Here is a 25866-nt window from a genome sequence, read left to right as displayed (position 1 = left end):
TAGGAAGAGATTGGTAGGAATGAGGTATGGGAGACAGTTTTTGTAGATGATGAGACGATTAAAAATAGGACCACTGGACTTGTAGCTGATCTGGGCCCTGACCTAATGTTGTCACCCAAATTTGGTAGCATTCTGACTGGTGGGTCTGGAGAGGAAGATTTTGTAAGAAATTTACTAAGTTGGCCATTTTGACCGACAAAGTCAAATGACCGGAATGAGCTTTATCATCCCCTTTACCAGTCATGAGCAGAACGTTGCTGCCAAATTTCAACCGGATCAGCCAAGCAGTTTGGCCGGAGAAGTCGAAATGGGAGACGGATGTACGGATGGATGGGTGCACAATGAGAATACCTTATCTGGAATTCCAATTCCATGAGCTAAAAGATTGAAAAAAAGATAAAAAAAAATAAAAAAAAAACATATCCAGATCTGGCTCTGGATCTTCATCAAAATCAAATCAATTTGCCCTTGGCATACACCCACCCTGTCCACAATTTTTTGAGATATCGTGCTTTATACCGTTTTTGGCCCTATCTATCAATGGTAAAGAATCGCTTCAAAAGTTGTCATATCTGGATCTGGTTTTGGATCTTCACATAATATAATCAATCCATCCTTGTTATACACACAACCTGTGCACCAAATTTCGTCTGAATCCACCCATAATGTTTTGAGATATCCTGCTCACAGACAGACAGAACCTCAGACAGACAAAGAAACAATAAAGGTGTTGTGCATGGCACGATAGTTGTAAAAACCATATAAAAAACATGCTCCCATGTTTTTATTGGTGAACAAATTCAGTAACCCAAAATGCAAATTATGTTCCACGTTGTGGAGTATCCAGCCTCTTGGAGGGGGGGGGGGGGTGGTGGTGGAGATTGTGTAACACTTGCTGAAAAAAGTATAGTCAGTATTGTGCAAAAATGTTTGTTTTTGTGTTTGTGTGGTTTGCGTTTAAAGGGGACGAATGGGTCTGCAGGTCTTAGGGCTGTAAATATATAAAGGGTCTCAGTGATCCAAAGAGTCGATAATGGTCTATAATGTCGAGATGGTCTTAATGGGGTCTAAAGATCAAAAGTGTATTTTCCAACAGTCGTTTGGGTCTAAAGGGGTCTCGTGGGTCAAAATGTCACAGGGTAAAGGGGCCTCAGTGGCCTAAAGGGTCAAGATACCTTAGTGATCCAAACAGTCTATGGGGGTCGAAAGAGTCTTAAAAGGTCCAAAAGGTCTAATTCTAAAGGTTATGTTCCAACAGCAGTTACAGGTCTTAAGGGTCGAAGGCTTTTCGGGGTCTAAGGGTTCAAACATGGTCTTTCGGTTCTTATGGTCATAAAGGGTCTAATGGAGTCAATGGGTTAAAATGGGGTCAAAAGGTTCCATAGCTTCTCCAGGGTCTTAAAGATCTTGGGGTTATAAAGGGTCTTCAGTGTCTGATGGGTCTTATGGATATAAGGGTTATAAAGGGGCTAATGGGGTCTCGAGGGCCTTAGAGGTCTAAGGGTTCTAACATAGTTTATAGGGTCTGCAAGGTCTTGGAGTCTTTATTGTCTAAGAGTTATAATGGTTGTAACGGGTCTCATAGGTCTTAAGGGTATAAAGGCCTTATGGTTCTTAGGGGCATTAGGTGGTCTTAGGGGTCGAAGGGGTCTCAAAGTTCTGAAAGGTATAAATTGTCGAAAGAGTCAAGGGGTCAAGCTGTTTATAAGGTCAATGGATCTCGGTGGTCTTAGAGGGTTTATGAGGGTATGAAATGATTTAAAGGTCTTCGGGGTCTAAAGGTCTACAGGGTATGTTTCAACAGTAGTTACACGTCAAAGAGTCTACGGCAGAAGATGGCAAACCAAAGAACAAGAAGAGACATTTTTTTTTCGAATTTGGCCAAAAAAGCAATATCATAAGAGCAGCAATCGATGCATGTAACTCATTTCAAAACTCCAGAATCACTGCTGACCTCCAATCATTCAATCCTCTTTTTTTCCCCCAGCTGTGGAATCAACTTCCACATTGTCTTCAACCTCCTTCTTCCCTCCAGGTCTTCAAGACAGCTGTTCTCCACCATCTGAGACAATCCCACATCCAAAACCATGATATTTCCTATCCTCGTTAACCCCCTCACCCCTACCCCAAACAAACCTCTTTTCAAATTTCCAGTTTTTCCTTCTTGACAGTTTGCTTCTGTATCCAACTTATGCACCACATGTGGGGTGTAAGGACCCGAAGGGGTCTCAAGCCCATCCTCCCTCCCATGGTACAATGAATCATGTGGTGAGACAATTGTCTTGAAAGAATTGGCTTTCTCTTCCCAGAAAGCAAATCCGACCAAAGGAAACCTCAGACCATTTCACAAAGTCCACAACAGGTGTGGTCCACTCTTAGGGGAGCCAGAAAATGACACTGTCCAACCTTAAGACTGAACTTTCAAACTTGTCTCCTTCCTCTAAAACCCAGTGGTGCCTTGTTAATTCTGTCTCTGGAGTGTTCTCCTTCGGTCAATGCAAATGGAACTATAACTGACTCTGCTCATGAGAAGACCGAATGCCTCAATTCTGTGTTTTATTCTCAATATTGTGTCCCCAACTCCTCGATATTCGTACCCACTCTACCCAGTCACACCCAACTGCTCCTGAACACTGAATCTTTTACATCTGACAAGTTGGATAAGTCACTGTCAACCCTTGACTAATTCTGTAACTTGACCAGACGGCATCCGCTCACGTGTCCTAAACACCTGCTCCTGCACATCCTCTCTCTGCCCCTTTCCCCTGTAATTTCTACAAGTTCATATTCCATCTGTTTGGACATTAGCCAACATCACCGTATTCATAAACAAGGTGCAAAAACGGATCCCTTTAACTACAGACTTCTCAGCTTGCATCACATTTTCAGCAAAGTCATGGAATCCATCAACGTAGTTGACATAAAATCCTTCCTTTTCTCTATTGACCTCATCTCAGATCATCAATTCAGTTTCAAACTAGCTCACTCCACCTTGGACATGCTGCTCTTCCTCTCCCAACAATATATAAGGCCATCAATGTCAGACATGAGATCAGGGCCATCTCTTTTGGTATCTCGAAGCTCAATCTTTCAATACAGTCTGGCATCCCACCTTCCTCTGCAAACCCTCTGTCAATGGCATCCAAGGACAAGTCCACAAATGGCTCATTGACCTCCTCTATTCTCATAGCCAATGTGTGGCTCTCAATGGCATCCTCTCATTTCCCCCCTCCCACCACCTTTCATATTGGAGTGCCACAAGGCAGTGTTCTTGGCCCAGTCCGATACCTAATCTTCATTAACAATTTATCTGACTATCTGAAAAATCCCATTTATCTATTTGCTGATGACAACAAACTTTGCCGTGACATCCCTCATCCTTCAGATTAAAAGGCCTGTACCATTACTTCAGACCTTGATAAAAAAATCACAAAATGGTCAAACACTTATAATATGCCTTTCAATCCTGACAGATCTCACACTCATTCTCTCTTTCTGAAAGGCCATCTGGCAAACCCTCCCAGCTACCTTCTTAACAATCCTCTTGAAGAAGTTCAGTCATTCAAACTCCTGGGTCTCACTATTAGCCATGATCATTCTTTGGCAAACGACATATTAAAGTTGGTCTCCAAAGCCAGCTGCCAACTGGGCATCCTCCATCGCACAAAGCCCTTTCTTGGCACACCTGAACTGCGATCTACCTTCAAGGCCTTCATCCGTAACTTGATGGAATACTGCTCTCACCTCCAGGCTGATACGCCTGCCTCACACCTTGTTCAGCTTGCTGACATGGAAACCAAGACCTTCAAGATCACTGGAATCTCCCACGATGAAGCTGAGTCGATGGGCCTTGCCACAGCTGACAGGTCGGTGGTCTCTCGGTCTTCTACTGCCTCCTTTCTGGTTTTTCACCCTTTGCTTTTTCCATGCTTTGTACCCCCCACCAAGTTTATGGATGGTTCATGCGGTCCACCACCACCAACGAGACTGGTCGGGTTTTTGGGAAATCGGACTTCAAGAGGTATTTTTGGGGAAAAGTTGACAGACCACTTTTTTATCATAATTTGGGTGTGCCGAGTCCATTTTTGCTGTCTGTCACCCTCTCCTGTGACTCCAAATGCCTCAAAATGGCCAAAAACAAAATGGCCACCAAAACATTTTAGCTATTATTTCCGGTCTTCCTGAAGTCAAATGCACAGTAAAGAAGTGTCATCCATAGGCATAACGCATCACCATATATAAACTCTTCATCCTATCAAAATGTAATGTTGTCTGCATTTTAATTAGTGGCAATGGCGGCCATATTGTATTTCAAGATGGCTGCCATGGCCAGCAACTATTTCTCCTAAATCGACTTCTAAGGTACATCCTGAGTTTAACTGTTCATAGTTTTAAGGAATAAAGTATTTGATTTGGCCCAAATATTTCCAATCGTACTTTTAATCAAGAAACAGATATTTGCTCCATATATGTGTGACAAAAAAAAAGCTGAATCACTCTACGCTCAGATCACCATCACCAGAAAGCACTTATAGGGCTGAGTGATGAAATGCACAAACTCATTTTTCTTTTGTTTTAGATGAAGGATGTGCTTCATGTGGAATTTCATATGATGAATGTGCCACTACAAAAATGAGAATATGGAGCCAATGCTGAATCTTAAAAGAGACAGATCCACTGATGTCACACAATTAATCATCTGCCAGGAGAAAAGTGACAAACTGTTATGTGCTACAGAACAAGGACTAACCAAAATGAAAGAGTGTGCAAATACGACAGAAACATAGAGACTGTCAAAACAGAATAGCAATAGATAAACTTGTTTTGATACTTATTACCAACCCTGATTCCTTCGTATGGCACAAATCTTGCTATGCTGGTTTTACTAGCAAAACAAACATATCCAGATTACAAAATCGAAATTACTCTGAATCCTGTGAAGCTGGCACAAGTGCTTCAGCTGGTGATCTGCCCTCTAGACTTCGAAGCTCCATACAGCCTGTTGATTGGGAGGCCTGTATGTTCTGTCAGGATAGCAGTACTCAGGCCAAATTGTCATCTGTGACCACACTGAAGATGAGCCAGCAGATCCTTGAAGCTTCTCATTATGATCATCTTACCAGTATACGTTTATCTGGTGTGAATGATCTTATAGCTCCTGAAGGCAAATACCATGCCAACTGCTTCAAACAATTCCTCCGAAATACATCCAGAAGGAAGGAAAACACCAAATTTGACATCCTTCTTCTCAGGCCACAGCAAATCCACTGTATGGAAAGTCTTTACAGAGCATCATGGACTACTGCAAAATCTTGGAAATGGAGATCTTACAGAAGGAACTGCTAAAGATGTGGAGCTGTTTGTCTGCAAATTGTACAATATGCACAACGTTGACACAGTGGACAAGGCTCGACCAATACTGTTCATCAAGTCCTGCGCTCCAGTCACTCCCCCAACAAGTGATGCACTATTCTTCCATGTGAAGCGTTCACATTATCAGGCATTAGTGTGGAGACACGCACATCTGAACTACCCAGATCTGCCTCCACCCGAGTCCATGGGTTGGAAGCAGAGCGCGGACAAACTGGTGCCCATTTTGATGTCAATTGCCACCTGTACCTCAGTCATGTCTGGAACTGATTTCCTGTAACTGAAACACCGGCTGTATGAATTTACGGTGCAAGTGCAGAAAGTCTCGTATGTTGTGCACATCACAATGCAAATGCAAGGATAACGACAACTGTCGCAATGAGTAGAACTGTGAACGAATGACTGAGTGACACAATTGCAGAGATATCGATCATTTCCATATGAGACGTTGTAGGAAGATGCATATTCCATTAAATTGTGGCGAACAATTATTTGCACATTGCGAATGGATATTTTTGGGCAACGCTGTCCAGGATGAAAAGCTCAGTGTATGTGACAAGTGATGTGTTTGCGGACAATACAGTCAGTTATTCCAGAACCTTCGTTTGGAGTTCATTTAGTGCGAGCGCTAAAAAATAACATCACATGTATTATATATGACTAAATATTTCATAGATGGTATACAGGACAAAACAGTTAAATACGTATAAAGTAGCATTCTGTACTACCAGTAAGTTCTTGACATTCAATGGGATGGTATATGTTATTATGGTGAATGTCGACAATTTTAGTATGTAATTACCTATTCAAGCATGACTATTAAAGAACAGGTTTCAGTGTAAAATGCTTTGAATTTCTTACTGGCTATCATTAGCCCCAGCACTGCTTAAATGCTTGTACCTAATCTAATTCACTGTTTGTCATCATATGAATGTGCCTACAAATATTTCCTATATAGACAATATACAGATTAACAATGACAGCCATCTTGAAATTCAATATGGACACCATAAACCTATGTTAAGAAACTAATAACAGTATTTTGCATATTTGAGTATAATATGCTCCTTCACCTTCGGTCCTTCGCCGACACGGTCTCCACGAGGGTGGCCGTGGACCGAGCCACACGACCATTGACATGTGCCACACCATAAAGCATTCCTTTCCCTGGAACTCAGGTACCGAGAACTGTGACCTCAACTGTGGGGTGAGAGGGAGGGAGGGAGAGAGGTGTCAGGTGAGATGGGGAAGGGGAGGCAGAGACGATGAGGAAGGGTAGTTAGGGGGGAGGTGGAGAGAGCGCCACCTCACCAATTGTTGATATTCACTGCGGGAGGGAGGGGTACATGAGAGAGGGACACACACACACACACACACACACACACACACACACACACACACACACACACACACACACACACACACACACACACACACACACACACACACACAAAGTTCCGTTATGGTAATAATTGAAAACACTAAAGGAAATCAAATCAAAAGCAATCACTGAAAACATTGAAGTACCGCTCACGTTAATACCAATGATTTTGGATTAACGATGGAGAAATTAAAAACATTACGAAACACCAAGACCTCAGGCATGAAGTGAAAAGATCCTGGAAACTGAAGAATGCCAAAGTTGTACCAATGATGACGAAGATCCTCATGGAAATAATGAAGAAAAACCTCACAGAAATATTAAAAAACATCCCTGGGACTATCACTACAAACGAACTACATTTTGAAGCTGTCCTGTCCAGCAGTAACGATCCTGAAGAGAGCCCTCGGCACAAAACTATGAAAAGAGAAAACTTCACAGCTTGGTCCATGAATCGTGACCCCTTACCGAAATGAAGGGGGATACTTTGATCGTGCCCTGGGAGGACTCCATTCCACATTGTGAAACCCACATCTGTAGATACCAATCAACGACCGACACACACACACACACACACACACACACACACACACACACACACACACACACACACACACACACACACACACACACACACACAGACACACACACACACACACACACACACACAGACACACAGACACACAGACACACAGACACACAGACACACAGACACACACACACACACACACACAATACATAAAAACGACAAACAAAGATTTACCTTTAAAGAGGAATTCAAGTGGGAAATTAGAAGGCACAGGACACAAAATGTCGATCTCTGCTCTCTGTCTTCACAACCAGATGGCACACACCTGGTCGGATGGACCTTATTGTTATTATCGATGTATCGATGTCGAAGTGAGGTGTGGATTATATTGGGAGATCGCACAGAGGATTAAACAAAGCGATATCCTGTAAAAAATAAAATTGCAGCTCCCGAGACACCGACCGCACAGCACCGCATGACCGACACAGGCGGAAACGCACGTATCTGTTTAATCGACGTTCCCTTGATGTGAGAGCACGGATACTTTACCGAAACGAACAACCAAGCAGCTTGGAGAGCGCTCGCCAAGCGGCTTAAGCACCCAAGCAAGCGCTCCAATGAAACGGTTGTAAAGAAACGGCTCGTTGGGTACGCGATTAACCACACGTTAAACATACACCTCCCGGAGACATCCGAAATGTCAAGCCAGGAACGCTGACAACTCCTGACGTTTATCAGCATTGCGATATACCCAGCAATTTGTAGCTGTGATGAACAGGCATTCGATAAAATATGAGTGAGGAAAGTGAAAATAACTTTACCGTGAGGAAATCGTCACCCATGAAACACCTTAAGACCCCCTGTTCTAAGTCGGTAGAGTAAGGTTGAGGAGGCCAAAAAACATGGCGGCTTCAGACCCCAGCGTGGTTACCAAGGAAACACCTTAAGACCCCAGATAGCGAGGTGGCCGAGTATCGCCTGATGAAGGATATAATTAAATAAGACCGTTAATTATCTTCAAAAGGGGGTGTCATCATTAATTAAAAAACACCCAATTTTCACTCTTATACTTCCTTGGAGTTTTCTTCGTGTGCATGCAAAGTTTCAGGTTTTATAGTTTTGGACTTATGGAGGAGATGCACGCACGCACGCACCTTTCTATTAGTGTAGAAGATATATCTTCTTCTTCTTTCGGCTGCTCCCGTTAGGGGTCGCCACAGCGGATCATCCGTATGATCCGCATAGTGATTTGGCACATGTTTTACGTCGGATGCCCTTCCTGACACAACCCTGGTCGCCTCTTACGACACAGGGATATGGTACACCTATTTTAACCGGGGTATACACCGGCCCAGTACACTGGTACTCACTTCGCCGACCTCAGAAGGATGACAGGCTGAGTCAACCCCCTGGAGTATTAATTCAGTGGCCCAACGGGGCTTGAACTCAGGACCTTTTGGATCCCAAGCCGCTGCCCTAACCACTGCGCCAACACCAGGTTAGAAGATATATATATATATATATATATATATATATATACATATATATATATATATATATATATATATATATATATATATATATATATATATATATATATATATATATATATATATATATATATACATATATATACATATATATATATATATATATATATATATATATATATATATATATATATATATATATATATATATATATATATATATATATATATATATACTGGAAATATATAGAGCCTGGTGTTGGCGCAGTGGTAAGGGCAGCGGCTTGGGATCCAAAAGGTCCTGAGTTCAAGCCCTGTTGGCCGCTTGAATTAATACACACCAGGAGGTTGACTCAGCCTGTCATCCTTCTGAGGTCGGCGAAGTGAGTACCAGTGTACTAGTCCCGGTGTATGCCCTGGTTACAATAGGTGTACCATATCCCTGTGTCGTAAGAGGCGACCAGGGTTGTGTCAGGAAGGGCATCCGGCATAAAACACCTGCCAAATCACGATGTGGATCATAACGGATGATCCCGCTGTGGCGACCCCTAACAGGAGCAGCCGAAAGAAGAAGATGATATACAGTATATACAGTATATATATATATATATATATATATATATATATATATATATATATATATTATAACCACATTTTAATCAGTCATTTCCATCTGATTATAATGGCATAATGATAATATAAATGACAAGCATATGATTCAATTGAAATAATGATTTTAAAGGTTGCAGAAAATAATATTTCGAAGTTTACCACCATTACACCACCTTATTAAACATGTTACATTAGTTGTTCGTGCCTGTTGTTTGTATCCTTTATAACGTCCTTAAAAACACGAGGTTTCCCGTTTGGAATGATTTTAAATTTTGTTTGACTGCCAGACAAGGCAGACGGAGTAAAAATATGAATTCGCTCCCCTCTCTGCAAATGTGTGATCGAGAAATATTCAGCCAAAGTAGTATCAAACTCTAAGTTTGTTTTCTGATTCATATTCCGATTGGTGTTGAAATTAAGTTGTTCCTCGATCAGAAACTGACGTTTGTGGACAGACAGACGGACAAATTGAACCAATTGCTTAAGCCCGCTTTTCGCTTCACTTGCGCGGATAATAATCATAAGGATAATAGCATGGCCGAGTCGAAAGCACCAGAGGCTAAGCAAGTGTGAAAATGTATAATTCAGGCGAAAAGAACAAATGTCTGAAATAGTGTTCTGTACAAAACTGGATAATTCAAAGTGAGGTGCTCATCTTTAATAATTAATTACAAATGGAACTCAACTATTTATAATGGTGCACACAGACACATACACACAACCCACACCCATCCCCCCAGCTCCCTGGCCCCTCCCAAAGGCAACGGCAGGTGTTTCTAGTATCAGATAAATAGTATCCCAAACGTGGGAATAATGGGGCAAGATCAACCTCGCATCTGGCCGGAGGTGGGTGATCTATCTTTTAACAATGTCCTCTTAATTGTCATGGTCATACTCGTGTCCACGTTAACATCAGAATCTTTATCCCATTGCAAACAATGCTGTTCGTCTTGTGCGTCTTCCAGCACTATTATTTTTTGGTCGAGCACAGACATGGTCTCCTCTTCAACCCAGCAGGTCGCACATGTTTCTCTTTCATCGAACCTCAAATTCGGACAAAATTTTGAGAGCTTTCACGTGGAGACCACACACACAAAAAGGGAATGAGCTGAAAACATTTCACAGCCAACAGAACATCATGAGAACATCATGCATATCATGAGAACAGCACGAAGGAAATAGTTGTGGCTTTAACAGGGAGATTTGGTGCGATTCCAATCTTTCCCGTGAATTCAACTTGTCTTTTGTTCCCGTTTTTCCTGTTTGGGTGTTCCTCGAAAAAATCCAACATATTACAGCTCGAACAGCTAAAGGGTGAATTCCTACAAGACAGCTTGTCAGTGATTCATTCAACACATATACAGTAAGTTGTATATCATCACCAATTAGGCTGTGCAATGTCAGCTCACCTAAAGCCTGAGAGAAGGTTCACACCAAAGGATTCATTTTAATATTTATAATTTTACTATTACATTAAAGTTTGAACATCACCTGTGATTCCCACCTTCTTTGCGCGAGAGTCGGCCTGGGAACGTTTTTACCCCAAATCTTTCACCAAGCGGCCAGGCCTGACGATAAACAAATCATTTGATTAACTATTTATGATTTTTAAGGAGTTATTACATGTTACCCGATTCGTTTGTTTATTTCAAAAGCATTCCGTTACTTTAATCCTTATATAAAACATCGTGATTATCGAGCTTTGATAGATTCCAAACCACTGGGCTATGAAAGAATGAGTCTATAGGCCGGAAGGCTTGAAGCCTTGGGCCTACACCAACTGTGTGCCTCAATACACCTGTGACACCGATGGGCAGCAACCTATGATGCTTTTAATAGTCGCTTTTGGTTTTTTTCATACTGTGATGTATCGCCCATCCTCGGGTTCGACGTGAATGCCGTGTACGCATGCGCGACACACGGGACGAGCAATGGAGCTGAGTGTTGTGAGTAAAACCTTCATGAAGTTGAGTGCATTGTGGTCAGTCTGATTGTTTGTACTTCATGACATCACAAGTGGTGACGAGGTCAAGAACTATCGGTGTCTCGATGGCGACTGTCGGCATTCGCCATGAATACTCTAATGGGGATGATTGAGTGGATTTTGTCGAGAGGCTGAACGAGTATTTTATGGCCAACAACATGGCGGCTGTTGGTGATGCTGTCCGTCGTCGTGCTGTGTTGTTGACTGTGTGTGGGCAGAAAGTGTACGGACTCATCAAACACCTGCTGTCACCACGGTGACCGAACGACAAGTCAAGTCGTACGAAGAACTCTGTGAGCTCGTCAAGCCACACTTCAAGCCGAAAGCTGGTCTAATCATATCGAGGTATAAGTTTTATACACACACTCGCCAGGAAAATCAGGATATTTCCCGTTTTGTCGCTGATCTGCGCCATTTAGTAGAACCGTGTCAGTTTGGTCCTGTGCTTGATGAGATGCTCCGAAGCTTTTTTTGTGATTGGGGTAAATCATGATGTCATCTTATGAAAATTCCTTGCTCAAGAAGACGACGTTGACCTAGGAAAAGCAGTGAAGATTGTACAGGTGTGTATGACAACTGCTGAAAACCTGAAGGAGATCTCGTTGAAGAGCCAGAACTCTTCAGGTGAAGATACTGTAAATAAGATTGCTCAATCTTTGTAGAAGGCTACACCTAAGCCGGTTGTGTGTTTGAAACCTGCTTCATCAGGAGCGTGAAGCCTCAAGAACTTGTGTTGGTGTTGTGGTGCAAATCATATGACTCACCAGTTCTGTTTGAAGCGGCACCTGTGTAATGGATGTGGCAAGATTGGGCATCTTCAAAAGAGGTGTTCCCAATCCAGCAATGGTGATCGTATTGGCACCACCCATCATGTGGATGATGGCAAGCATGCTGCTGAGTCATCACTGCATGGTGAGGAGTATGAGATGTATACAATCCATGGCAGCACCGCACCGATAACTGTTGATCTTCAGCTGAATGGCAAGCAGGTGTCAATGGAAGTGGACACAAGGGCGAGTCAGTCAATTATGAGCCCGGAGACATTTGACAAATTGTGGGACTATGAGGCTGTGAAGGCCAAATTGAGTCCAGTGAAGGCCAAACTTCATACCTACACCAAGGAAATTGTTCCGTTGATTGGCAGCACAGATGTCAGTGTGTCTTATGATGGTGTGACTTATGAACTGCATATGTGGGTTGTACCAGGCAATGGCCCTACATTACTCGGTCAGAACTGGCTTGAGAGCATAAAGCTGAACTGGCATGAGATCAAAAAGCTGTCTACAGTGGAGGCTTCTAGTTGTGCTCAAGTGCTGGATAAGTTTTCATCTCTGTTTGAGCCAGGAACTGGTTGGATTTGAAATTAAAGGAGGAGATATTGTGATGTATCGCCCTTCCTCAGGTTCGACATGAGTGCCGTGTACACATGCCCGACACACGGGACGAGCAATGAAGCTGAGTGTTGTGAATTAAACCTTGGTGAAGTTGAGTGCATCGTGGTTGGTCTGTTTCTTTGTACTTCACGACATCACACTCACTGAAGAGAAAACCGAAAGGGAAGACATGGTGATTGTGAATATAACACATCTGAATATATCTTGGGCCTAACAGAGAAGCAAAATGCCAGAAGTATGATTTATTTTTTCAGGGATGGGATGAAGTTGGACCAGCTGTCCAGACAATGGGTGTAAGGCAGTCCTTCAATTGTCTGCTAACCGATTTACAAATTCATCGTCTGTCCCATCAAACACAGTTCGGCTATTTAGATACAGATTATTCTTTGGAGCAAAAGAGCGTCCCTCTTTTGCTCCGATGAAGAGTTAATGCCTGAAATGTCAGCTTCGCATTGTTTCCACCTTGGTTATAGTACAATGTCCTATTGATTTAATATATTGTTCTACATGTGCGCCGACACAACTCGACACCAGCCCAATATTGATGTACTTTGACATGAATGTCAAGGAATTGAGTTACTAACAAAGGACAATGTTGTCGGGAGATGGAATTTTGAACTTGGGTTCCTCACATTACGAGCCGGCAGTTCAGATGGACAAACTATACAGAACAATCTGAACTGTTCGTCAAACACAAATTCAGTACCTGCACAGATAAAAGTCATTCAACCCAAACCAAAACTAGGACACTCGGTGGAGCGCATACTCCGCCACGTAATGCCTGATCCACGAGAACATATCGGGCCCAACACATTTTTGAAATATCATGCTCTACAGTACTTTATCGTTTTTGACCCTATCTCTCAACGGTGAGAATAACTTAAATAATAATAATTAAATAATTATTAAATAATCCAGATTCAAATCTTCACCAAAATTGAATCAGTTCATCCTTGCCGCACACCCAGCCTGTCCAACAAGTTTCATCCGAATCCGTCTGCAACTTTTTTCGATATATTGTACACAAACAGACAAACAAACAAACAGACAGAAAGGGGTGAAAACATAAGCTCCTTCACCTTCGGTGGCGGAGGTAATAAAACAATATTTGAAATAACGAACTTCAACAGAAGGCTGGAAGTCAATAGACTGATGATGGAGTGAAAAGAAACTGGCAGAAATCAGACGCTTGAGTGATTCAAATCAGTATTAACAGAGATGTTCATAGACAGGTAGGTACCATATGGTATGGGATATGGCTTCGGGGATAAATGTGTTACGTGCAAAAATTGTGGAATGTTCAATCTCATCGACTGCCCCAGCCCATCTCCTCTGTTATCTTCTCTACTAATAAAAGGCAATGTGTGTGTGTGTGTGTGTGTGTGTGTGTGTGTGTGTGTGTGTGTGTGTGTGTGTGTGTGTGTGTCAGTTGTCTCCTCCATAAGTCCAAAAACATAAAACCTAGCATCCTCAAACTTTGCATGCATACTAAGAAAATTCCAAGGAAGTGCAAGAGTGAAAATTGGGTGTTTGGGTTAATTAAAACACCCCTTTTGAAGATAATTAACGGCCTTATTTAATTATAGCAAACATAGTGAGCTTCAGACTCAACGCGTGCACATGAGAAAATAGGACACAACAACAACACAATACCCTAGCAATTTGGAATCCGTGTCGTCGGCTATGACCCTTTTGCTTCCGGTTTTTGTCATGGGGAATGATGCGTCCCGGGAGATAACGGCATCGTCGGAGACATGAAAGACCCAAATATCAGACATGGTGTATATTTCCTCCACTGATTTTAATAAAGATATCTCCTGCATCATCAAAAAATATTTTTTAATCCTGATTTACATTATTTGATCGCTGATCCCGAATCCAGACTGAAGTAACCAGAAATTCCAGCATCGTCTGTTATGCACCTGACTGACCTCAGATCGGTCAAAATCATCAGCTGTGCGGCGCTTACACGTACCACGGTATAGTTGGCAAGTATACAGTTGTGAACAAGTTATAGGTAAAGTCAGAAGCGAATGTAAGAAGTTCGCTTCTCGGCTTTGCCTATTCGATATTATCCTTCATCAGGCGATCCTCGGCCACCTCGCTGTCTGGGGTCTTAAGGTGTTTCCGGGGTAACCGAGCTGGGGTCTGAGGTCGCCATGTTTTTTTGGCCTGCTCAACCTCACCTTGATTTGTAACAGGCCGCAATGATTTCTTAACGATAAAGTCTACTTTTCACTGAAATAAAAATAAGATATCGTGATGATTGGGGAAAGTAAATTTGGATTGAAAATAACTTTTGCAGGCAATGAAAGCTGTAGGAATGTAGCTTAAAAACGTACATTCATAAAATAGGAACAGATATAATGGAAATATTATACCGTTCTGTATTTTCATAAAATAGTGTTATGTTGTTCTTGGGTGTCTAGTGAGTGTTGTTTTACTTTTTTTTTTCTTCTTCTTATTACGTGAATAAATTGAAAATTGAGCTGCACATGCATCAACCAGTTGCTTTTTTATGATCTATATTCATGTTCTTTAATAATTTAAGGGTACAGTCTAGCCAGAGTCGTTTAAATAAATAAACTACCCATAATGTATCAAGTACCCTTATGGTGGGGAGGGTAAAATTTATTGTATTGCCCTGGCATGTGTGGCCAAGATAGGCCGAAGGCTACTTCCATGGCTACTCAGTCACAACCTCGTCAGGAGTGATTATATCAGTCACAGAAACATATCCATAAGGTTTGTGACAATGTCCAAAAGTTTGGGCCTTAACCACCATGACATATTGATGTTGTCCAAATGCTGAGAATGTTAAATGTCGAGCCGAGCTCAAAGGATCTATTAGCACATGCTTCCAAATGATTTTTTTTTCTCTTACATTTCATGCAAAACAAATCTGAGGATTGCACATCATGGAAATTGCAATACCAAAAGCTAGAAACAAAATAATTTGATGTGAAGAAGGAAATGCTTGAGAAGTGCAAACGGTTGCATGATTTACCTTAGTTTTTTGTCTCCAGCTGAATCCCAATTTTCATGGTGAAGGAAGACAATTCCAACCAGGTGTTCCTCTTTTGTATGAAGCACATACAGAGCTGCAGGTAGCATAATTTGCTGGGGATGCAGTGGTGCCATTGCTGCAGTGCCCCCTGTTGGTTAGAACAGGAAATTATAATTTGGCCAGGTTGCTGGAGAGAGCTCGCATGCTCTTTGCAAAGGACACCATTGGATCTTTAACTTCCACCAATTAATGCTGGCAGACGAGAGACGCAGTTTAACGTCCATCCGAGGGACAGCAGATATATTGTTATGTTTTATGGGTAGATGGAGGAACTTCAGTGTAAAGGTAGGATTGTATAGGGGAGCGTGGTCCGTGGACATGTAGGAGACATTTCAATGTAAATTTAGTCGGGAAACTGTGAGCTTAAATGTACGTGTCACCACATGGGGGGTGTTGCTGTGTTTAATTAGGTAGGGTTTAAGGATAATTTTTCCTAGTATGTGATTGCCCCCATGACCTTTTCCTATGTTTTTGCATTTCAAGACCGGCGATAAAAAGGGATCATGTCTTTAAAACAACAACAACCAAGCTACACATGCCAAGCAGGCAAGAAACCCTGCCTCCAGGAATGACAATGAGCAAACCACACCCCTGGAGTGGATGATTGATGGGAATGACATCAGAGAGAAGGAGTTAGTTAGAATCGGAGTCGGGACACACGGAGAAGGAGCAGGACAGAAGCAAGTGAGGCAGGATCGGTGGGTGGAAGAGAAGGGCGTTACATCTGGCTTCCCCTCGACATGGTGTAGTAGGCTGCACGATTTTCGTGTTGGTGCTGAGGGGAATTGGCTCGCGTGATGGAGCAAGACGCTGGCCATTGACTGTTGGCTGGGTCATGTGAGACCGTGCCATTGACTGTTGGCTGGGTCATGTGAGGCCAGCCTCGAAGCCTTATGTTGCACCATCAGGGAAGAAGACGGTGCCATTCTACAGAGGAGCAGCGTCGGCAAGTGTGATCGACGAAATTATCTGCATGGTGGTTTCTGAGTCCTGGTATTGAGTATCACCACCCGAATTGCCTCCTGTACGTTTCCTGCCCAGAGAGCAGCTGGGCGCCATTTTGGGCGCATATTCCCATGCAGTGATGACACGGTTTGGCGAACATCAAGCATCAGAAAGTCATCTTTGAGCACAGCACTACGTGCTCGGAGAAAGGGAGGATTTTTCTTATATTTATTCTGCCATTAATCTCAAGGATCACATGTTCGCCCCCAAGGAAGAACTTTTGGTGAAACTGTTTCTCCAACACGAGAACTCCAGGAAGGGGCTAACCCCCTTGACATGACAATATTTATAAATCACCATGCCTGCGAAACACCAAGAAGACAGTTTATAGCTCGGTCATGATTCAAACCCATTTGAGACAGCTCAGAGGCGAGGGCGCATACCTCTTGGCTATCCTCTCTTTCATCCAGAGGAGTCGCCAATTCGATGATGTATGCAGCTAATCATGAACAATGAGGAGAAACAAGCAGCAATTCACCTAATAAATATCCAAACAGTATTTGAAATCACCTTTCCCTTCTTCATAATACCTTCTCCTTCCCTTTCCACAACCTCTTTTCCTTTTCTCCTTTGCAATACCCTCTTCCCTTTTGTTAGATTTTCAACTCAATTCTCCATCTTAACTATTCCTCATAATCATTCGAATCACACCCACATTTTTTTTGTTTTTTTTGGAAGGGGTATCAAATTAGCCTGAAGATAAGTGACTGCTGTTCTTACAAGTGAATCACTTTCTCAGAGCCAAGTCGTTAAAGCTAGCAATGAAACTTCACGGGTGCATGGGAACAGATGAGATAGCCAGCCTCAGGTCTCCGACTAAGGACGCTCATCCTGGGAAGTCTGATTGTGGAACCTCAACATAGCACGATAGCAGTTAGCATTTAATCTGCGTGCGTTCGAAACAAAGCCAAATTAGGGAAAGCAAAAAAAAAGATAGAGTTTGGAGGCCGAAGAAAAGAATCTACTGATATTTTATAGAACCAAGGTTGAAAGTAAAATTCTACCACCTACGCAACGAAAGAGATTTGTGATTTTATTGATGATGACATAAAAAGTTATTGGTGGTGCAACCATTCCGTATATGGAATTCTAAGGTATCCCAGGTATTCAACACAGCATGGACCCTTACTCAGTTCTTCATGGACCCTTGCTTTAACATATAATGCACCCAGTTATTGATGCATGCTTGAGGCAGGTTCATGTCTTCCACTCCTTGCATAGTACATTGCCTATTTATTTCCGTTTTTGTGGTTAATGAGCCCTTAATTGGAGTTCCATCACATCACACAGATCCAACCATCAGTGTTGAACAAGGTGTAGGTGTACTCATCGATTCACAAAATCTGTTCATGCCACATTTTAAGGCTTAAGGGCAAAGTGTGACCACAATCATGAAAGACTAGTAGACAAACTAGTCAAGTCTGAGTCTGAACTCTCTCAAGTCTGAACTCTCTAACCTCTCTCCCTCCTCAAAATCCTGGTGGCGTTTAATCAAATCTGTTTCTGGTGTATGTTCCCCCTCCATCCCCTCCCTTACCTCAAATGGCCGCACTGCTGATTCCACACGTGATAAAGCTGAATGTCTAAACTCGGTGTTTGCAGCTAAATCTTGTGTCCCAAACCCATCACTATCTCTACCCACTTTACCCAGTCGCACCCAACTGTCCCTGGACTCTGTATCCTTTTCTCCTGACAAGGTGGAGAGCTTGCTTTCAAACCTCGAGTCAGATTCTGCAACCGGTCCAGACGGCATCAGCCCACGTGTCCTCAAAGCCTGCTCTTCTGCTCTTGCTCACCCTCTCTCTGTTCTATGCACCCTCTCATTTTCCCAAGGTCATCTGCCATCTGCTTGGAAATCTGCTAACATCACTGCCCTGCATAAAAAAGGTGCAAAAACAGACCCCTGTAACTATAGACCAATCAGCCTTCTCCCAATCATCAGCAAGGTTATGGAATCCATCATCGCTTCAGACATGAAATCCTTCCTCTTCTCCAATGGCTTGATTTCCAATCATCAATTTGGTTTCAGACCAGGTCACTCTACCCTAGATATGCTGCTACTGCTCTCCCATCAATGGATGGAGGTCCTCAATGCCAGACAGGAAATCCGAGCCGTATCCCTGGACATATCACGTGCTTTTGACACAGTCTGGCACCCTGCCCTACTCACCAAACTCTCTGCCCATGGTATTCAAGGCCATCTCCACTCATGGCTCGCAGACTTCCTCTCCTGTCGCAGTCAACGTGTGGCCCTAAATGGAGTTCTTTCATCCCCTCTTCCTGTGCAGGCTGGAGTTCCTCAAGGTAGCGTTCTGGGCCCTGTTCTTTTTCTGGTTTTCATCAATGATCTCTCGGACTCTCTGGAAAATCCTCTATTTCTCTTTGCCGATGACTCAACCCTCTGCCGTACCATCTGTCATCCCTCAGCCCGGCAAGCAGCAGCTTCTTCGCTCACTGCAGATCTGGATAAAATCACAAACTGGTCCAACACGTGGAACATGTCTTTCAATCCAGACAAATCTCACACTCTCACTATGTCTCTTCGAAAGGACCGTTTACAAAACCCCCCATCCACTTTCTCAACAATCCTCTGGAAGAAGTCTTTTCTTTCAAGCTTCTGGGTCTCACTATCTGCCATGACCTTTCCTGGGAAAGTCACATTTCCAACCTTGCCTCAAAAGCCAGTCGCCGACTGGGAATCCTCCGTCGTGCAAAGTCCTTCCTCGGCCCTCTTGAGCTCCTGACCACTTACAAAGCTTTTGTCCGTAGCCTGATGGAGTACTGCTCTCACCTCTGGGCTGGTGCTCCTGCCTCCCACCTTTCTCGACTTCACGCTGTCGAAACCAGGGCTTTTAAGATCATTGGCATCTCCCGCAATGAAGCTGAGTCTTTGGGCCTCTCACTCAATCACCGCAGGTTGGTCGGTGGTCTTTCTGTCTTCTACCGACTCCTCTCCAGCCTTGCCCCCCCTGCTCTCTCTGCGATTTGTCCCAACCACATTTCCACAGGGCGCTCAAGGTCCGCCAACAACCCCCTTCTGGTAAAACTACCAAAATCACGAATCAATGCTCATCTTCACTCTTTCATTCCTCTTTTTTCCCGCCTTTGGAATAAACTTCCTCACTCTATTCTTTCCCATTCTTCCCTTCAGGCTTTCAAAACAGCTGTTCACCACCACCTCTTATCTTCCGCCATCCAAATACTCGATCTTTTCTACACCCGATAATCCACCCAAGCCCACTTCCTTCAATTCTCCTGCTTTCCTCCCTGAAAGTCCCTTTAATGTCCATCTTCCCCTCGCCATGTTCCCCGTCCCATCCCCATCCCTCTCCCTTCCACAGTTCACCTGTGTCTGTTCCCCAATGTTTTGTCCCTTCCACTCCCGCCCCTCTTGTCTCATGCCTCCTTGCTGTGAGTTGTGTGTTAGCTCTCATACGAGCCTCGACCAAGGTATACAAAAAAAAAAAAAAAAAAACAAAAAAAAAAAAAAAAAACTATTACTGCTGCTTACCAGACATGCCTGCAAATGAATCCCTCAATTATATCATGATTATCATGGAGGTTTGATGCGGTAAAAGAGTAGCTGGTGATTTATATACCCAATTTAATTGTTCACCTGATTAGTGGTGATGCTATGTGTTGCGCTGGGGTCGTATACTTTGTGATGACATTCTTCACTGATGATTTGGGAATGGCTGGAGAACTTATGCTTGACATCATTCTCTTGGTTGATTTCTATTCTAGTTGAGAACCCGTTGAATCCTTCCTCTGCAACATCATTGCATGAAGCTGAATTATGAGACTGTTTGGTACTGTACTGTATAGTCTGATTTATGTAAACCCTCTCCAATGACTGGAAAGAGTGTCTCATGACATATGTTAGGACACAGAGAGTATTGCCTCCACATATCCAGAAATGTTTATTGCCATAAATGAGAAATTATCGTATGATATTGTTATGAGTTTTGGGGTGAGCGCAGGGTTCACAGGGGTTACTCAGACCCACCACTTGACCTCCGACTCTGAAGCCGCAAGCCACGGATAACCCGACGGTAGCTAGGCAACCGTGGATGCCGGTTTGGCCAATGAGTTTGAGCTGGGTCTTCGTGCCCAGTGTCGCGTTACCTTACTTGGTGAGCTCGTTATCTAAATGGGGGAGCCGCGCTCTCAACCTCATCTACGTAATGCATACGGGCGAGTGAAATCGTAGGTAGGCATTGGCTATTCTCGCATAGAGAATCAATAGGCCACAACTTCCTGTGTATTTATGATGTAAATGCTACATCAAACAAATGAAGGGAAAGACACCTCAGCAGGTTTGAAGCAGTTTACTAATGTAAAGCAAGTATTTACAAGCACATATTAAGTATTTACAGGTAAGCAAAGACACACATGAAAGCAATTTACCCTGAGTACATAAAAGAGCTCCTTTCACAATCTTACTTATGTTAGAATACAAGACAGGTGTGGAGAGAGAGAGAGAGAGAGAGAGAGAGAGAGAGAGAGAGAGAGAGAGAGAGAGAGAGAGAGAGAGAGAGAGAGAGAGAGAGAGAGAGAGATATTGAGAGAGAGAGAGAGAGAGATATTGAGAGAGAGTGAGAGTGAGAGAGAGAGAGAGAGAGAGAGAGATCGATCGATCAGGGCTTCGGGTCGGGCCTTATTCACCCGATGCAGACAGGCAGGCCTGCATCAGTCCAAAGCAGAGGGAAGGAAGGAAATGTGGTGGTGTATGGGTGTGTAGTGTCAGGGTGGTATGTATGTGTGGTTGGAGCTGCTGCGCCAAAGGATTGTATTCCCATCTGCTCTCGGAGCCCTTTGCTCAGAGTAAGTGGTCTCGCCCTAATGCAATTCGTACTGGCAATTACTCATTCAGGCAGTATTTTCTTCTGTTCTGATCCTCGATCACTTCAGACAGCTCATACAGGCAATACGGAAGGTGTGCAAGAAAGTAGTTTGGAAGGCAGGCAGTTTCAGGTTCAAACCAGTCCTTGGCGTGTCACATAGATCTTTCTCTTGGTGGACACGACACCAGCTTACATTGGGCTTTGAGCATGAAGTAGAAAAGGATGGTAGTTCCCCACTCATGTCGCGTCTTCATTGGCTCCCACACACCATCGTTGACGAGGCAGCCCTGCCCACACGCCACTCGGTGTTGTAGGTATTGGTGATGGTATATTTCAAAATATCCCCCAAAAAATATTGCAAAAGGATTGATGGATGGAAAGTGGGAAATCACACAGAAGTAAAGAGCTTGCAAAACCCACAAAAGGCATCTTCCCTGTCCCCCGTTACGAAGCGATGGGACCTGACAAAGCACACTTACCAATGAAATGTCCAGCTAAGGGTTTTTTATGGGTTGGATGCAACTTCCTGAGTTTTCATGGCATAAGTGGGAACTGATTTTTGTTGTCAGTGCTTATTCGAAAACAAAAAAAAACAAACAAAAAGAACATTGGGGTGGTCTGAAGTGAGCATGAGAGTGAGGAGAGGGGGAGAGAAGGTTAGGTGAAGTATGGGAGCATGCGCCAGAGCAGCGTATCACTGCGTCCACTTTCCGCCGGTATCCAGGGGCCTCCGTCTGGCCATCCCCAGGCAGATGCCTGGCCCATCCCCATCTACTTGAGATGCCGATCAACCTGTTGCAACCACAAGGCATGTGGTCAGCCAATTGGCCTCCTCCACTCACGAGACTCCCTCTCTGAGAGAATCTGGTGAGCAGGATCAGCGTCAGGAAAACGAGCCACATGTCCATACAGCCGCAGCTGACGCTCACGGACTATGCAGGTAACAAATCTCATTTGAGTCTCACTCAGAAACTGCTCGTTGGACACAACGCCTGACCAGCGATAGCCAAGGATTCACCGAAGAGATTTGGTACCAAAGGAATTAAGTCTCTGTCACAGATCCTTGGTCAGAGTCCAAGTCTCTCATCCATAGAGCAAGACTGGAAGCACCAAGGACCTGAAGACTGGGACTTTCGTCTTCCCGCACAGGTACCGGCAGCACCACACCCCATACTCCAGTGAATCCATGACTCCCCAGGCCCGACATCTATTGACCTCTGACTCACAGCCAGCAGAGACATGAAAATCACTGCCAAGGTAAGTGAATCTCTCCACGACCTCAACATCCTCACCACAAACAGGCACCGACAGGACAGCAGCATCCAAGATGTCATTAAAAGCCTGGATCTTAGTTTTGTCCAAGGAAACCCATAATCCCAGCGGCTCAGACTCCTCATTCAGCACCTCGAGGGCCCCCAAAAGGATATCCAGAGTCTCCGCAAAGATGTCTGCATCATCTGCGAAATCAAGGTCAGAGATCTTTACATTCCCAAACAATGCACCACAGCTTGATGTCTCCAACATGCTCCCTAGAGTCCAGTCCATACAAGTGCTGAAAAGTGTGGGGGCCAGGACATACCCCCTGACGAACTCCAGTAACAACTGGAAATAAGTTAGAGATGACACTTCACAGCACTCTCAGTACCAGAGTAGAGTTCAGATATCAGATCGATCAGTTTTGGTGGCACCCCACGAAGACCAATAATCCTTGAGAGTGCATCCCAATTCACTGAATCAAACGCTTTAGAGAGATCAACATAGGCTGCAAGCAGTCCCTGCCGAAACTCTCGTCTGCATTCGGTGAGGACCCGGTCGGTGAGAAGAGCAAAGATACGGTCGATCGTTGACCTTTTTGATGCAAAGCCTGACTGCTCTGGACGCTGGTGCTCAAGCAGATGGTGGCGAACCCTAGAGTGCTGCAATACCGATGTCCAAACGCTTGAGCTCAGATGATAACATAGACAAGTGATCATCTTCTCTTGGGGATAGGACATTCCAGGCACCCACGTGAAGGGACCACCTCAGGTTAACCCAAGGAGACTGCCGTCTGGTGGACGACACCTCAGCACCACTCTGACACACTCTTCCGCAATCTGACCCAGGGATGTTACCCCATGGTTTCCCTCCTATCATCAAAGATTGGGGGTCCCGAAGGCTTTTCCCCAATCCTGTCATCCGGTGAGCTGCCCTGCGAAGGGAAGCTGCACAGGAGGTACTCCCACGGAGTGGGTTTTCAGATTTCTTTGCGTTTTTGTGTTTTGCCGAATGAAGGGTTTTACGGTGGCCGGAGTGCAAATCCTGCCACCAACCTCCTAATAAGAAGTAACCCAACTGCAGGAGGACGTCCGCAGACACAGTTGGGCACTAGATATGGATGGCCATTGGCTCACAAGGAGCTCCTCCACCCTTTGACAGGTTTTATTTTTAATCCTGCTGGATGTCCATATCCAAACACCCTCCTCTCCAAAAAAAACCTGGTGGGGGAGACGGTTTAGTCGCCGACAACCCGACCATGGAACAGGTTAGTACAGATTTACATGATACCTGAAGTAAGTCACAGATCTAAACTGGCCTTACCTGACTTGGGAAGAGAGGACTCCAAGAGGACTCTTGGGAGAGAAGAGAGGACTCTAAAACGTTTTCATCCACCACCTCGATGCCAACGCATGGATCTTAGAAGAAAGGTCGCAAGTGAGGATGCTGCCTTGGTATAAGAATGGTGAAAGAGGCACATTGTGGATGGACAGAGATTTGAGTGGAGACAAACGCTGGTGGAACGTCGTGCAGATATTGTGGTGGATGTGTCATCGGTGCATCATTTGTAGTGAGCAGTCACTACTAAAGTAATACCTGATCCCCAAGCTCGAGTCAGGTGTATCCTTCAGTTGATCTTTTACTCCGGTTTGAGGTTGCTGTCTACCAGTCTGGCCACCACCTGTGAACCTCGCTGGGTGTTTTATTCTACACAAGGAATCACAATGAAATTTGACAGAGGAGGCCATTTTGGCCTCTTTTGACTTCACTACACCACCACCAGATTAAATAAATCTGTCAAAGCTCATGACATAATTTAAATGGAGGAAAGGGGAAAGATGAGGATAAGGATGAGAAATGTGTGGCACGCTCAGTGACATCACCATGGTGTTAAAATAAAAATAGGATCGTGGGTGCTGAAGCTCACCTGGATTGGGAGCAACAGTCACTCAAACACCAAATCCCTTAGATTTTGATTTTTTTTTTAATGCTGAGAACGAACTTTAGTACATCACACTTTTAATGAAGGTTGTGGTCAAGTATCATCAAAATCTTGCGTGTAGTTTCAGAGAAGAAAGTAAATACATATTTTGGGGTGCAACCCACCCCCCCTCCCCAGAACCCGATTTTTCTCATGACATGTCATGAACAATCTTAGGTAAGTCACCGGTGATGGAGATTGTAATGAAGTTTCATCAAAATTGTATTTGTAGTTTCATAGAAGAAAGAAAATACCTATTTTGGGGGGGGGGGTCAAACCTGCACCCACTTTGACCCCCGTTAGACAACCTAAAACCCCAATGTTTTTAATTCCGTGAATAAACTTGAGTTGCAACATGCCAAATGTAATTTTAGCCAAGTTTGGTCACAATCCCATCAGCAGATTCGAAGATGAAATTGAAAGTGTTTACGGACTGATGGACGGACGACGCACCATCCCATAAGCTCCCCAGAATTACGTTCCAGATGAGCTAAAAATGGGGATTTTTTTTGTTTTTGTTCATTTTTTATCGTTTTTTTTGGGGGGGGGGGGTGGGGGAAGGGGGAAGGTGGGCAACAGCGGTTTTATGGTGAAGAATATCCAATACCAATCACATACTATCCATTGATGAGACTCTTTCACAGACATCACAATCACCCATGCATACACAAGCTACCTATACAGTCCAGACAATATCCCTGTACCATCTATCCCCAATGCCTCTAGGTACCTATATCGAATTGCAATTTAAACTTATCTACTGTTTCTGCTGCCACTACGTTTTCAGGAAGACCAAGCCTTGCATTAACTACTCTCTGAGTGAAAGACCCCTGTCTCACTACCATCTTAACTCTCATCTTCTTTACTCTCAGGTTGTGGCCCCTGCTGGTCCTATCACTATCTATTCTGCTGAAAAAGTACTATTCTGCACATCAGTAGTGGAGGTTCTTCTTCCA

The 25866-nt window shown here is 43.8% G+C and overlaps 1 protein-coding gene across 2 annotated transcripts in view; it reads right to left on the bottom strand.

Moving 5' to 3' along the window:
* Positions 1–8240, bottom strand: part of LOC147008665 (cystine/glutamate transporter-like) — a 47620-nt gene extending 39380 nt beyond the window's left edge. The window contains exons 1-2 of one of the 2 annotated variants that reach the window (XM_085864663.1): positions 8102–8240; positions 6444–6570 (exon numbers count right to left, since the gene is read on the bottom strand). In XM_085864663.1, the coding sequence (XP_085720789.1) occupies positions 6444–6570; positions 8102–8122 (148 nt within the window). In that variant the 5' untranslated portion in view covers positions 8123–8240. Of the gene's footprint in view, positions 1–6443; positions 6571–7514; positions 7793–8101 lie in introns of those variants that run through there. The other variant, XM_085864664.1, reaches the window with a different exon arrangement.
* Between the last annotated feature and the right edge of the window lie 17626 nt (positions 8241–25866).

This window comes from Eptatretus burgeri, chromosome 18, assembly GCF_056783735.1.
Source record: "Eptatretus burgeri isolate ZD-2024b chromosome 18, Ebu_testis_v1, whole genome shotgun sequence".
Taxonomy (NCBI): Eukaryota; Metazoa; Chordata; class Myxini; order Myxiniformes; family Myxinidae; genus Eptatretus; species Eptatretus burgeri.
The sequence above is the reverse complement of the archived record's forward strand: the minus strand, read 5'-3'. Positions and strand labels throughout refer to the sequence as shown.